This window comes from Rhinoderma darwinii, chromosome 5, assembly GCF_050947455.1.
Source record: "Rhinoderma darwinii isolate aRhiDar2 chromosome 5, aRhiDar2.hap1, whole genome shotgun sequence".
NCBI lineage: Eukaryota > Metazoa > Chordata > Amphibia > Anura > Rhinodermatidae > Rhinoderma > Rhinoderma darwinii.
Window position 1 is genome coordinate 308,361,536 of NC_134691.1, and position 14,981 is coordinate 308,376,516.

The 14,981-nt window shown below is 43.2% G+C and overlaps 1 protein-coding gene across 2 annotated transcripts in view; it reads right to left on the minus strand.

Annotated features, from left to right (window-relative positions):
- The window catches only part of LARP4B (La ribonucleoprotein 4B), a 61,090-nt gene that overhangs the window by 31,843 nt on the left and 14,266 nt on the right, over positions 1-14,981 (minus strand). For both annotated transcript variants that reach the window (XM_075827424.1, XM_075827423.1), the window contains one exon: positions 4,148-4,277. In XM_075827424.1, coding sequence (XP_075683539.1) covers positions 4,148-4,228 — 81 coding nt within the window. In that variant the 5' untranslated portion in view covers positions 4,229-4,277. The remainder of the gene's footprint in view (positions 1-4,147; positions 4,278-14,981) is intronic.

Below are 14,981 nucleotides of genomic sequence, written 5' to 3' on the forward strand. Positions count from 1 at the left end.
TAAGCTGTAACCGAATTGGAAGTAAAAAGTTTAAGCAATGGACTTCTAGCACCAACGTTAAGTGTAAACCATGGCAGCAAGATGGATTAACAAAATATATGGTCAAATTACACTAAGACACCCGAATTGCACCTGTCATATGCACTATTTCCATCAGTCCACAGCCCTCCCGTGCTGCCAGACAGTTATCACCATAAATAGGCTTCCAGATAACACGCTGTGAAAAAGTTTTCCCCTTTCCAGACGTCCCCTATTATACAATCTGTCACACTGACCGATTCCTGAATTTTAAAAACCATTTTACCATTAGGAGCCTTACTAATGGAACGTTCATGTAAAAAGTTGCTGCCGTGATCTTGAGCTGCCACCAAGGTCAGTGTTCAGCTCCAAAGTAAAAACAAGGCTGAGGATATACGGGAATCACGAGAGTAGGGACAAAAACGTATGCAATCAGACTCATCAATGCTCAACATGGGAAAATGACTAGTCACGCTGTGGTTCTGTAGACAGGTCGAATTAGATCCGGCATAAAGTAAACCACAGTAGGACAGTCATGTGATCAATAAACGCTGTGCTGCCTCTGGTGGTCAAGGACAACCTGCCATTACTGATGGAACAATTGGGAAGATTTATCAAAACACCCACAAGGGAAGATAGGAGTATTTTCCCACAGCAACAATATTTGATCATTTGGAAAACAAAAGCCGCAACCCGACAGCTTGTTGTGGGCCACTGATATGCAAAAGTCCGGATAAATCTCTACGATGCAGCGTGCACAGAGCCAAAAGAGGCTCTGTCAATCCTTGAACTGTAATCCATGTTCTGCGATGTTCAGATCTTGTTTTTACATTATATGTAATGTATATATGAGAAAGTTACATAGACTGGGGCACGCTCAGCCTAAGGGTCTGGAGATTTTTCACTGTGGATACAGTCTGAACAGGGTCATAGGCAAAAAATGCGAGGGGAATCGGGCTTATGTTTAGCATGTACGTTGGGAAAGCTCCCAAAATAAACGCTAAAAATGTGTCTATTGGCTTTCATTGCCAGACAGAGGTCAAGAGTGTATTTTTGACCTCTGTCTGGCCGGTATACGTTAGAATACCGCAAAAACAAAAGTATGGAATAGCGTAGTACACTAGAACGGATGCCATAATAGCCTATAAGTGATGGATGTCCCTGTATGGCAACAGTCAGGGGCCTGTTAAGAGTATACATATGGCATCTCCAGTGACAAATGTTCATATATGGACAGTGGGGTCACTAGCGCATTCCCCGGGGGAAGCTCTGAAAACCAAGTGTCCCCAAGTATGGGGACTCCGGCTGCTTTAAGGACAAAGTGGTGCAGGTAGAGCAGCAGCGGCCCCTCTATCGTGCTCTAGTGTAACCCCCCCCCCCATCCTCGGCAACAAATGGTCAGCGCTCATAAGGGGAAGGCAAAGTATCAGGCGTCCCTGTATGTGGAGGGGACATAACTGGCTGCCCAATGTCCTACCAGTAGCTTCTGCCAAATGGATCTTAGTCAAAAGTTTCCTAAACAGCGTTCAACTAGTAAAAACCACACAGCCCAGAATGCTTTGCTGCCATATAGGGATGTCAGACAACACGACCAGCGACTAGACATGTCGCACCTCGGTAGGGTATGGGCAAAGAAGCTTAAGCCCTGGGATGAGGAAGAAAGATCACCATGAATTTTCCTGTATGGGAGCTGTGTGCATGGTGTAAATTGCTCCCGATGGCGTGGGGGCTTCAGGGATATATATCCCACTGTAGGTCTGTACAGTTGGATACATTGTAGTCTACCGTCTAAGGCAGGGGTCTCAAACTCGGCCGGGTAAGTGGGCCGCATATAGAAAAAATGGGAAGTTGACGGGCCGCATTACTTTCAAATTTGATACAATACAAAATTATTGTTAATTAGTTATTTGAACTACTATAACACTATATTACTAGAATAACAATACTACATTACTATAATAATACCTCTAGGTTTAAAATTTGAGCTATTTCTCCACATGCTTATTTCAACAATCCAGTTTTCCAGTTTAAGTGTCGCTAAATGCAGTCCGGCGGCTCAATTAGCAGTGTTTGGCAGACACACATCAAGATTGGGCAGCCCCTTTTTAGACGCTGCCACAGTGCCCTGCGCAGACGCTGCCACAGTGCCCTGCGCAGACGCTGCCACAGTGCCCTGCGCAGACGCTGCCACAGTGCCCTGCGCAGACGCTGCCACAGTGCCCTGCGCAGACGCTGCCACAGTGCCCTGCGCAGACGCTGCCACAGTGCCCTGCGCAGACGCTGCCACAGTGCCCTGCGCAGACGCTGCCACAGTGCCCTGCGCAGACGCTGCCACAGTGCCCTGCGCAGACGCTGCCACAGTGCCCTGCGCAGACGCTGCCACAGTGCCCTGCGCAGACGCTGCCACAGTGCCCTGCGCAGACGCTGCCACAGTGCCCTGCGCAGACGCTGCCACAGTGCCCTGCGCAGACGCTGCCACAGTGCCCTGCGCAGACGCTGCCACAGTGCCCTGCGCAGACGCTGCCACAGTGCCCTGCGCAGACGCTGCCACAGTGCCCTGCGCAGACGCTGCCACAGTGCCCTGCGCAGACGCTGCCACAGTGCCCTGCGCAGACGCTGCCACAGTGCCCTGCGCAGACGCTGCCACAGTGCCCTGCGCAGACGCTGCCACAGTGCCCTGCGCAGACGCTGCCACAGTGCCCTGCGCAGACGCTGCCACAGTGCCCTGCGCAGACGCTGCCACAGTGCCCTGCGCAGACGCTGCCACAGTGCCCTGCGCAGACGCTGCCACAGTGCCCTGCGCAGACGCTGCCACAGTGCCCTGCGCAGACGCTGCCACAGTGCCCTGCGCAGACGCTGCCACAGTGCCCTGCGCAGACGCTGCCACAGTGCCCTGCGCAGACGCTGCCACAGTGCCCTGCGCAGACGCTGCCACAGTGCCCTGCGCAGACGCTGCCACAGTGCCTTGCGCAGCCTATACTAGCGCTCTGCCCGGGTCTCCGCTCTGTGGAATTCCCTGACATCACTGTCCATATATGGACAGTGTGTCAGGGTCTTCCCCAGAGTCCCGGAGCAGAGACTGTACTAGTGCTCTGCCCAGGACTACGCTCTGGGGAAGACCCTGACACACTGTCCATATATGGACAGTGATGTCAGGGAATTCCACAGAGTCCCGGAGCAGAGTCTGTACCAGCGCTCTGCATGGAACTCCGGCTATCGGGAAGCCTCAGGCATCACTGTTCATATGTGGACAACGATGTCAGGGAATTCCAGAGTCTCGGAGCAGAGCCTATACTAGCGGCTCTGTGTCCCGCGGGCCGCAGATGACAGCCCCAGGGGCCACATGCGGCCCGCTTGCTTGAGACCCCTGGTCTAAGGTATATGTCGGTAGTCCTCCCAGTATACATCAGATGCGGAGGGCCTTGATATGAATGTGGCTTTAGTTTGTATATATTTTCTTGTGACTGTTCAATTAACCACTTGAGGATGCAACTGTTTTTGGCCTTGAGGACAGAGCAGCTTTTTCTAAAAAAAAAATATTCAACACTGCATTACAAGATCCAGAGTTTGTTTTTTTGCTGGACGAGTTGTATGTTGGGGTACATAATGTATTTAAAGAACTAACATTTTTCTTATTGTCAGGGTAGAAAAAAAAACAAAAAAACAGCAATGCTGCCATTTTTTGGGGCTTTGTTTTTACTGCATTCTTTGTGCGGTATAAATGACGTTAACTTTGTTCTGCAGGACAGTACAATTATGGCAAAACCAAAATTTAGAGGGTTTATTTTTTGCACTATGAAAACACTTTAAAAATGTGAAACAAAAACATGATATTTCTTTTTTAGAGCCATGACAGGTTAATTTTTACATTCACAAAGTTTATGGGGAGGGGAGGGGGGGGGCTGATTTTATTTTTTTTGCCCACTTTTTATTCTGAGCAATTCTAACATTGCTTTTCAGTTTTACAGAACTCGCTGTGCAGGATAAAGGACGCGTTGATTTTAGAGAGCCAAGTCACGACAGTTGAAGTGATCGTAATTAAGTGTACTTTTTTTTTCTGACAAAGAAATCTGTAATGGAAAAAAACATTTTTTACAGGACTTTACATGTCATATAAAGCAGGACTTACAAGATGTGAACTATCCTTGGCTTCTTGGACTTGCTGTACCTGCGGTTCAGCCACAACTTTAGTATCCTGATCTGAAGTCATGAGCCGTCTGCTTCTTGGCTCCTCAGAGAAAACGAGTCACCCCTGAAATCTGCAAGAGGGAAAAAAAAAAAAAAAGGAAACGTTATTCACCAATTACAACTGATGATGGAACTGCAATCAGATCCACATCGTAATACTGTATAATGTTCACATCTAGGCAATGGGGTTACAAAATTGTTGGGTAAATGAAGATCATTACCCCACTGCTAAAATCCCAAATAAATAAGACCTATAATCCAGTCAAAAACAGCAAATAGAAATGGTTATTCGTATTTATGACCTTGTGGGGTATTACCGTACTTGGGAGAAATTGCTTTACAAATGTTGGGGTGCTTTATCTCATTTATTCTTTGTGTGAAAAAAAAAAAAAATGTTGATATTCATTTTCCCGGCCCAATCCTAATAAATTCTGCAAAGGACCTGTGGGATGTAAATGCTCACTATACCCCTAGATAGATTCCACTGTTTTGGCGCCACAAGACCTCTTCAAACCAGACATAGTGCCTGAAATATATTCTAAAAAAAAGGAGGCCCCAAAAGCCACTAGGTGGTCCTTTGCTTCTGAGGCCGGTGTTTCAGTACATTAGCACACTAGAGCCACACGTGGGATATTTCTAAAAACTGCAGAATCTGGGCAATAAATATTGAATTGTGTCTCTCTGGTAAAACCTTCCGGGTTACAGAAAAAAAAAAATGTATTACAAGTTAATTTCGGGGAAAAAAAAATTACATTTGTAAATTTCCCTTCTACATTGCTTTAATTCCTGTGAAACGCCTAAGGCTGTTTTGAATACTTTGAGGGGTGCAGTTTTTAAAATGGGGTGATTTATGGGGTCTATCTAGTACAGAAGGCCCTCAAATCCATATCACAACACAACTGGTCCTTGAAAAATAGCCTTTTGAAATTTCTTGAAAATGTGAGAAATTGCTGATAAGGTTCGAAGCCTTGTAACGTCCTAGAAAAATAAAATAAATGTTAAAAAAAACAATGAAAATATGAAAGACATATGGAATATGTGAAATAGTAATACCACACAAAATAGCTACTATCTGTTTTACAAGAAGATACATTTAAAATTCGAAAAATCATAATTTTTGCAAATTTTCTTAAAGTTTTGGTGTTTATCACAAATAAGCAATGAATTTATTGACCAAATTTTCCCACTAACAAAGTACAATATGTCACGAGAAAACTATCTCCGAATCGCTTGGATAGGCAAAAGCATTCCAGTTATTACCACATAAAATGACATCAGATTTGAAAAAAAATGGTGCTGGTCCTGAAGGCCAAAATGAGCTCGGTCCTGAAAGGGTTAATGACTGCTGCTAAAAAGGCCATATGAGCAGTCATTAAGAACCAGAGGATGTTTATATTTTTGCCTTAGCACATTCTTTCAGCCAAACTTTTATATTTATGTCTACTTAGCCATTTGCGACCTTGTTTTTGTAGGACCAGTTGCAGATTATTTTAGAAAAAGGTCTTATTTTTACTCTACCATAAAACTTTTTTTAATGGGTATTTACGAGTACAGGGATAAAGATTTACTAAGTATTTTTTTTCCCACCCGTAAATACTGGCGTAAATACGGGTCCGGTGTCACACGTATTCGACCCATTTTGCACCAGTATTTACGGACCAGTGCTCGTAAATATGGGTCCGGTGTCACCCGTATTCCACCCGTAATTATGGGCACGTTTTTGGCGGCAAAATAGCACTGCACTAATCGGCAGCCCCTTCTCTCTATCAGTGCAGGATAGAGAGAAGGGACAGCCCTTTCTGTAATAAAAGTTAAGAAATTCATACTTACCCGGCCGTTGTCTTGGTGACGCGTCCCTCTCTTCACATCCAGCCCGACATCCCTGGATGACGCGGCAGTCCATGTGACCGCTGCAGCCTGTGATTGACCTGTGATTGGCTGCAGCGGTCACATGGGCTTAAACCTCATCCAGGGACGGACAGGACGTCGGGCCGGATGTCGAGAGGGACGCGTCACCAAGGCAACGGCCGGGAGAGCGGACTGGAGGAAGCAGGAAGTTCTCGGTAAGTATGAACGTCTTATTTTTTACAGGTTGCTCTTTATTCTGATCGGTAGTCACTGTCCAGGGTGCTGAAAGAGTTACTGCCGATCAGTTAGCTCTTTCAGCTCCCTGGACAGTGACTATTTACTGATGTCGCTTAGCAACGCTGCCGTAATGACGGGTGCACACATGTAGCCACCCGTCATTACGGGAGCTCCATAGACTTCTATGGACTGTCCGTGCCGTTATTACGGCCAGAAATAGGACATGTTCTATCTTTTTCAACGGCACGGGCACCTTCCCGTAAGAAAACGGGAAGGTACCCGTGGCCAATAGAAGTCTATGAGCCCGTTATTACGGGTCGTAATTACGACCCGTAATAACGGGAGTTTTTACGGTCATGTGCATGAGGCCTAAGACTGGCGTTGTTAATAATAAATAAATATATATATATATATATATATACACACACACACACAAGTGTTTGGTGCAACTTCTAAATACTATATTAAAAACTATTTTTACTTTGAGATACAGCTGCTTTGTATTCTGTATACAGATCAGCTGTATTTTGCGCAGAGACCTGAATCAGTCAGGTCAACGGCACTGACCGCTTCAGTGACAGCACAGGATCAAGACGTTACCGATCACACCTGACACGCAGGACTCGCTGAAACTGAACCAGTCAGTGCCGCTGATCTGAAGGATTCAGGTTTCTGTGCAAGATATAGCTGCTCTACATACAGGATACAAAGCAGCTGTACCTCAAAGTAAAAATACACTTTTAATAAAAAGTATTTATAAAGTTTCACCAATCCCACGAATAAAATTTTTATTTAAAAAAAAAAATAATAATATTAAAAAAAAAAATGTGTACATAGCTCATGTCAATCAATTTGTCGAATCTTGGGCTATGTGCGCCACAAACTGAAATCAGACTTAAATCAGTTCCTGGTATAAATTATAGAAAAACAGCCCCCTCTTTTTCCTTTTGTCGTGTGAACGGCAAATTACATTTTTACTGTTCATTTTTATTCAATCAAGATGACCTATAAAAAAATAAAAAATATTTTGGAGGCATAATTTTATTTTTTTAAAGTTTAAATTGTATTGTCTAGATGACATTATAGCCTGTGCATATAAAAGCACACTATTATCTAAGATCTGCCCTAACAGAGACTTACCCTGGACAGCTCCGAGGACCCTTTTTTAGCCAGCCCCAGCGATCGCAACAACTGTACTGGCGGTGAGAAGACAAAGGAAACTGAACGTAGTGCCAAATGGATTAAATGACCGGCATCAGAGTTCTCTCTAATCTCTGCTATTAGTGCTAGAGTTGCTGTCAATAACAGCCGTCCTCCAGCAGGTTAGATCACAATCATTTACATGTACGCGATGATGCAAGACGGGGTTAAATGCCAGTTCATTGCCCAAAATCTCTTCAATGTGATAGAATTAGAGCAGTTCTGCAGAGACGCATGGGACAAAACTCCTTCACAAGGTTGCAAAATATTAATCTCCAGTCATTGGAAGAGTTTGGTTGCAGAGGTTACTGCTAGGTGCCACGAATATGTAGAACGTTGAGGGGGAAATATGCATTTACCGAGCTTTGTATCACCCTTTTGTTAGGTTGGGGCTGTATACCAGTATGGCGGATATATCATAAAACTTGATTGATGCAAAATTGTGATATTGAATACATCCCTAATCTTTAGAAAGTCTCCTCCTGACCAGAATGATATCAGTCAGGAGGAGGGGAGACCACAAAACCCAGCGGCCTAGTTTTAATAATTTTAGCGAAGTGATAGACAGAACACATACATATGAACACCGCTCAATTATGTCCCATCTGCACTGGGCTGCTTTTGCATGTAGTCTAAAGGCACGTTCACACAGTCTTTTCAGACGTTTTTCGGGCGGTAAACAGCCGAAAAATCGGAAGCAGAACGCCTCCAAACATTTGCCCATTTAAATCAAATGGGAAAAACTGCATTCTGTAACGATGGGCCTTTTTTTTGGCCGCCATTATGGAAAAAAGTCGCGTAAAAAAAAAAAAACAACCACGAAAAAGAAGTGCAGGACATACTCCATTGAAAAAAGCTCCAAAAACTACCACGAAAAACGCGAGTGGCTTTAAAAACATCTGAAAATCAGGAGCCGTTTTCCCTTGAAAACAGCTCCGTATTTTGAGACGTTTTTAGTCTAGTGTGTGAACATACCCTTACAATTTTTACTAACCATATCAACAAACAAGGGAATGTGTCGGCAGGAAGAGTAAAATGTTATGGCTGCTCTTTCTTCATTAGGATCCCACCCTCTTGCTAGACTGTCTGCTTCATGAAGAACAGTGGTGGCTGCTGGGGAGGCTTAGTGATCTCATTTAGTCTAGTTACTAGAAAGTCACATTAGTAAATCACATTGTGCCAAGAGAAGAAGTGGAGAATATCACGTCACCACCACTGTTCATCTACGACCATCACTATCTCTCTTGGCGGTACAACCCAGCTGTTGTGCAGAGAGGATGGGGGTAAGCAGACCATTAGGCCCGCTTCGAATATACCCGCTCTTCTTTTTCCCCTCCAGTGTAGTTCAAAAATGCCGGATGGAAACGGATGACAAAACAGATTCCTTAGTTTCCTAGGGGGTCCAGCGGCATTCGTTTTACTACTGGACATCATGCGGAGTCTATCAGGGAAATGCTTCATGCAACATTTTGTCCGTTGGTTTATGGATGCCAAAGAGGTGCACAACATTGTGTTTTTTTTCCAGACGCAACTGATGACAGTCTTAGAAACCTCCCGAGGAAATACTGCACTGTGCAGTGTAAAAGGGAAAAAAAAATGTACCAAAAACCCATGAATTACTAGTTTAGTTGTACTACAAAAATATTTTGATGGTGCCCCTGTAACAAGAGTGTTCAGGCTAAGCCTGTTATATGCTCCCTGCTAGAATAATACAGAACAGGTCACACTAGATGAAATAAACTTATGACACACGGCTTGGCTTCTAAACGCATTAGTATCGACTTCACTGATCTGTGCTGGCAGGGAGAGGTTAGTTTCAGCTTGAGAAATGTGAATGCTCTGCCTTCAACTCTGGGAGGACCATGATGTCACTGAATGGACAGAAGCAGATAGAAAGCTTTCAGTAGTGCAGACGCATAAAAACTCAAGTGTGAAACAGCTGGAAACATAGCACACGTCAGACATGACTGTTAGTCTGTGGCTATACAATCTTCAATAGGAACGGTCACAAGATTTGCACGCAACCAGTGGCTTCGCGATCACCGGGCATCCAGGGCAGAAGTCCTGCATTTGTGGCTTGGTGCCCCAGGCGACTGCCACATTCAACTGTATCTGCGTCCTCAGGACGCAGAAACAATTGAATACATTGGCAGAGCAGGGAGCTACCATCTCCCTGCTTCACCATTCACTAGGCTACAGGTGATGTTATGCCTGCAGCCTACGAGATGCTGGAACAGGAACCCAGTGCGAGAACGCCCCTGCCTAATCTGACCCCGAGATTAAAAATACTGACTGCTGGGACCCTGAATTGAAGCCTATCATGTGAGATACTGTCTGCGGAGCGCTGTATCTAAGCCTACCGAGTAATACAGTCTGCATAGCTGCTCTATCTAATCTTATCATGTGATGCTGTCTGCTGAGACAATGTACCCAATTCTTTCCAGTGGTGTAGCGCTAGATTATATATATATATATATATATATATATATATACACACACACACACACACACACACACACACACACACACACACACACACAGTCTCAGAGGTAGAGATATATATATTGAATTTTATTGCGGGGGCAAATAGGCGTCTTGCTACTTGTGCCTCTTTTAGGAGCTTAGTAACGCCACTGCACCTAACATTTGCCAACCCCCTGTCTTACCTATGGATTTATTTTATTGTAAAAAAATGTCATGACCGTTCGCTTGTATTCCTACATCTGTCACACAGTAGTTGCCATCGTATTAAAGAGGGTTTCCGCCAATGAAGTAAAATAAACCACATATTAGAACATCTGAATTTAGAGCTATAGACAAAGTGCATTAATTAGGTTTTAGGGGTTTCTGATAGGACACGCAGCCATTTTGGTTGTCACTTTTGAATACGATAACTCACTCATGATAGGAAGGGCTCCGCTCCATGTGCCACCTAGCTCCCTGCTCTACCTACTAAGATATTTAGGGGTCCAAACGTTGTGATGCCTGCAGATTTCTAGAACCAAGTAGCAGCAGAGCGAGGAAAGAGTCACTGTCTCTGTTCAGCTTTATCCAGGGAGCAACAAGGAGAAGCGGTACAATGCTTTCCTAGTGTCATAGTGCTATTTCATTCTAGCAAGCGGCACGGGTCAGGGCAGCTGGACTTCGGCCATTCTAACATTAGTGGCATATACTAGCAATAGACCACCAATGTCTTTAATGAGAGAGAAAAAAAAACGCGTAAATTCAGATACCTCAGAACACATCCAAGAAATAAAACTGGCTCCTAGAGTGATTTTTGCTGAATTCTAAACTCTACAATAATTTGCCCAAGCTGGCATCATAGTCGATGTGCCATCCTCACCTCTCTGAATAAAACCTAGAGAAGCAGATAAAAGCCAAAGCTGCAAAGTGCTCTAATTTACCTCCAGCTATAGAAAACGTCTAATGTGTCAGAGAGGTTCTTAAAAGTGGTTTCCGGTGTACTTGCAAATACAAATATTCATATCTGTGTTTACAAACTAAAAAATATACCTCACCAGTCTCCAAAACCACAGCCGGTCCCACTACACTGGGACTGCCTCGGCCCAGATATTTCAGTAATTCAAGGACCAATATATATATATTTTTTTATGAACTGCCACTTAGAATTAATATTAATACAGAGGTCTATACCAGGCCTTTCAAGTAAGCAACAGCTTGTCACAATCACCAATGTTCAGCCTGGTTTTTTTATCCCTCAAACATCCTCAGCTACTTAACCCCTTAGTGACCACCAATACACATTTTCACGGCAGTCACTAAGGGGCCTTAGGCTAGGCTGCCGCGTTTTCACGGCAACCCAGTCTGAGTCCTGCACGGGTCTCCCGTGCAGGCTGGAGCCGGGGCTCTGCTGTCTGATGACAGCTGGGCTCCTGCTCCAAGGCCCGTGATCGAAGTTTACTTAGATCGCGGCCGTTTAACCCGTGAAATGCCGACACCGACCGCGGCATTTAACTTGTTTATAGAGGGAGTGAGCTCCCTTTGTCACCCATCGGCGGCCCGCAAATGCAATCGCGGGTCTCCAATGGGTTGTCATGGCAGCCGGGGGCCTGATAAAGAGCCCCAGGTCTGCCCTGGGCATATGTCTATTAGGACGTGCTGGATGCACGTCCTAATAGATTGCCTGTCAGATTTACACTGACAGGCAATAATGCTCTGGTATACGAAGTATACCAAAGCATTATAGCAGCGATCTGAAGATCGCACAGTAAAGTCCCCCAGTGGGACTAAAAAAATAAGTAATGTGAAATAAAGATTACTAAAAAAGACCGTAAAAAAAAAAAAAAAATAAAACCATGTTTTTCCATAAAAAGTGGTTTTATTTAGTAAAAGTGTAAAAAAAATAAAAAAGTACAAATAAATGGTATTGCCGCAACCGTAATGAACACCGTAAAAAAAAAAAAAACGCAAAATGCAATCGCGAAATTGATTTTTTTTTTCCATTGCCCCAAGTCATAATAAAAATCAATCAATAAGTCCCATGTACCCCAAAGCAGTACCAATCTAAACTCTCGTTCCGCAAAAAACAAGCCAAAAAAATAACTACATTGACGGAAAAAAAAATGACTGCTTGGAAAGCAACGAAGCAAAAACAAATAATTTTAGTTCAAAAGTATTTTTATTGTGCAAAAGTCGTAAAACATAAAAAAAATCTATACACGTGGTATCGTCATAATCGTACCGACCCATAGAATAAAAGGTAACATGTTATTTATTCCACACAGTGAACGGCGTCAATTTAAAACACATAGAACAATGGTGGAATTTCAGTTTTTTTTCTAATCCCCCCCAAAAAAAAGTTAATAAAAGTTAATCAAAAAATGATATGTACCCTAAAATGGTGGCATTAAAAATTACAACTAATCTCGCAAAAAACAAGTCCTCATACAGCTATGTCAACTGAAAAATAAAAAAAAAGTTATAGCTCTTTGAATGCGACTAAAGGAAAACTAATAAAATAGCTTGGTCATTAAGGCCTAAAATAGGCTGGTCACTAAGGGGTTAATTAAATTCACCAACTATCGTACATTAGGGAATGGCATACAGATATTTTTTTAATATACATCTGTTCACGTTATGAGCAAAGTTATCTGAAAATAAAGCTAGGCCCTGCAAATGTGTCAAGACTATGCAAAGTGAAAATTGGATAAGTCAGTGCCTGCTGACGGACTGGTGAGCAGAAACTGGGAATTTAATTCCCGAAGGATCGCTGTTCATATTCTCTGTCACCGAACATGCACCCTATAGGGTTTTAGCTTGAAGAGTTTCAGATTTTAGAGCAGGTGGTGAAATATTTTTTTTTTCCCCAATGCACACTACTGCTCGCATTAGGCCTCATGCACACGACCATAGCCATGTGCACGGCTGTGATTTTCCGGTTGGCCCGCTGCGGACTGTCAGCCACAAGCAAAAATCGCGGGACATACACATGGCCGCGCCCATTATTTTCAATGAGCCCGGACCGCAGAAGATGGTTGTAATAAGACAGGTCCGTTCTTTCTGCGGTGCGGGCTCCGCCATGCACGGACCGTAAAAACTACGGTCGTGTGCATACCCATAGAAATGAATGGGGCCGCAATTCTCCAGTGGATTTTCGGGGGAACTGCGGCCGCAAAAGCACGTTAGTGTGAATGGGGCCTTATTTCTGTAGTTCTGCAGCAAAAGGGCCCTGTAGAGCTCATAACTACAGTGTTGTGCTTATGTGTACAGTGCATTTCCATAATGCATTGCTGTACGAGTGCCTTTACTGCACAATTACTTCATTTCTTTTACTTTAAAGCTACACCTATATCAGACACGTACCGGGACTGCAAGGATCTCCACTGATTGTAAAGTGATGGCATATACGAGCAATATGCCATCACTTTGTGTGATGGGACTACCCCTTTAACTGGCAACCAACATTTAATACAAACTCACAACCATGTCATTCCACATATCACAACTCTACTGTATTGCAAAAATCAAAAAGCCTTAACAAAGTAGACATAATGCTCGACATTGGGTGTACTTGTTCCTATGTAGTAAACAAGGCCCTACACGCAGGTGATCATGGACCCAAGGGTTTAGATACCATAGACGACGCTCATGTAAATCTTCGTAATATAATAATTACACGTCAGTAAGGTCAGGCATTTTTTATTCAATTATTAAAAACCAGAAAAGCTACTCACTACTATAACATTAACATTTATTGTTTGCTGCACTGGATTTTAGCCTCCACGGAAAAGCCACATACAGAAACCAATGTACATGGCTTGTTTGGCGCACGCACACGCACACTTAACATTTAGTTCATTACAATGAACATTAAAACATCTTTAACCATTTTAGTAGCAACCTATTTTGGTAATTAAAAGGATACTCCCAGAATAGACACTTATCCGCTGGGATTCCTACAATCACTACAACTGGAGTCCCGAGAGCCCCCCGTTCCTCCTCATTGCATCCCCGCAGTGAGGAGGAGTTTGAATATGGTGGTGGGCAAGCATGCCACTCCATTCAAGGTCTATAGAGCTGACGTAAACATCCGAGCGCTGTACTCTGGTGTCTTCGTCAGTCCCTTAGACTTTGAATGGTGCAGAACCACACATGCTCGACCTCTGCTCTATTCAAAGTTGTCCTCACTGCATTTGTGTAGTGAGGAGGAATTGGAGGATGGGAGCTCAGGATCCCCATTTAAGTGATCATGAGGGTCCCAGCCGTGGGGCCCCCAGTAACCAGAAACTTCTGACCTATCCGGTCGATCTGAAAAGGTTTATTCTTGAAACTCCCTTTTAATGACCAAGCGTTTTATTTTCGTTTTAATCATTTGATTTCAAAATCCATCACTTTGTTATTTTTCCGTTGACCCAGCCATATTATGTTTTTTGACATGTTATTTGACAGAAGTCAAATTTTTTAAATGGCACAATGTTGGGGTACATATAATGTATTTTATCATTTATTTTTTTGGGGGGGGGGGAAGCAATTTCACCATTATTTTTTTATTGTCTCCACCAGGCAGTATAAATGACATGGTAACTTTGTTCTCTTGGTTGCTACAATTTTGCAAATACCAAATGTATAAAGCATTTTGTGTTTTACGGCTTTTGCACAATCAAGACACGATTTAAAAAAAAGTTGTTTGTTTCGCCGCATTCCATAACTTTAGTTTTCCATCGACTGAGCCGTAGGAGGGCTTATTATTTTCAGGACGAATTGAAGTTTTTTTCGCAACAAATTTGTAATACATACATCTTCTTGATCACTATATTTAGGCAAGCTGAACAAAATACAGCAATTTTGCCATTGGTTTTTTTTACGACGTTTACCTTGCTACATAAATGTGATCATTTTATAGTTCGGGTCATTACAGATACGGCAATACCAATTATTAGTATTTATTATTTTTTTTCCCATAATACACAAGATATAGATTTCTTCTACATTAAATAATTTTTATTTTTTTTCCCCCATGAGGAGACTTG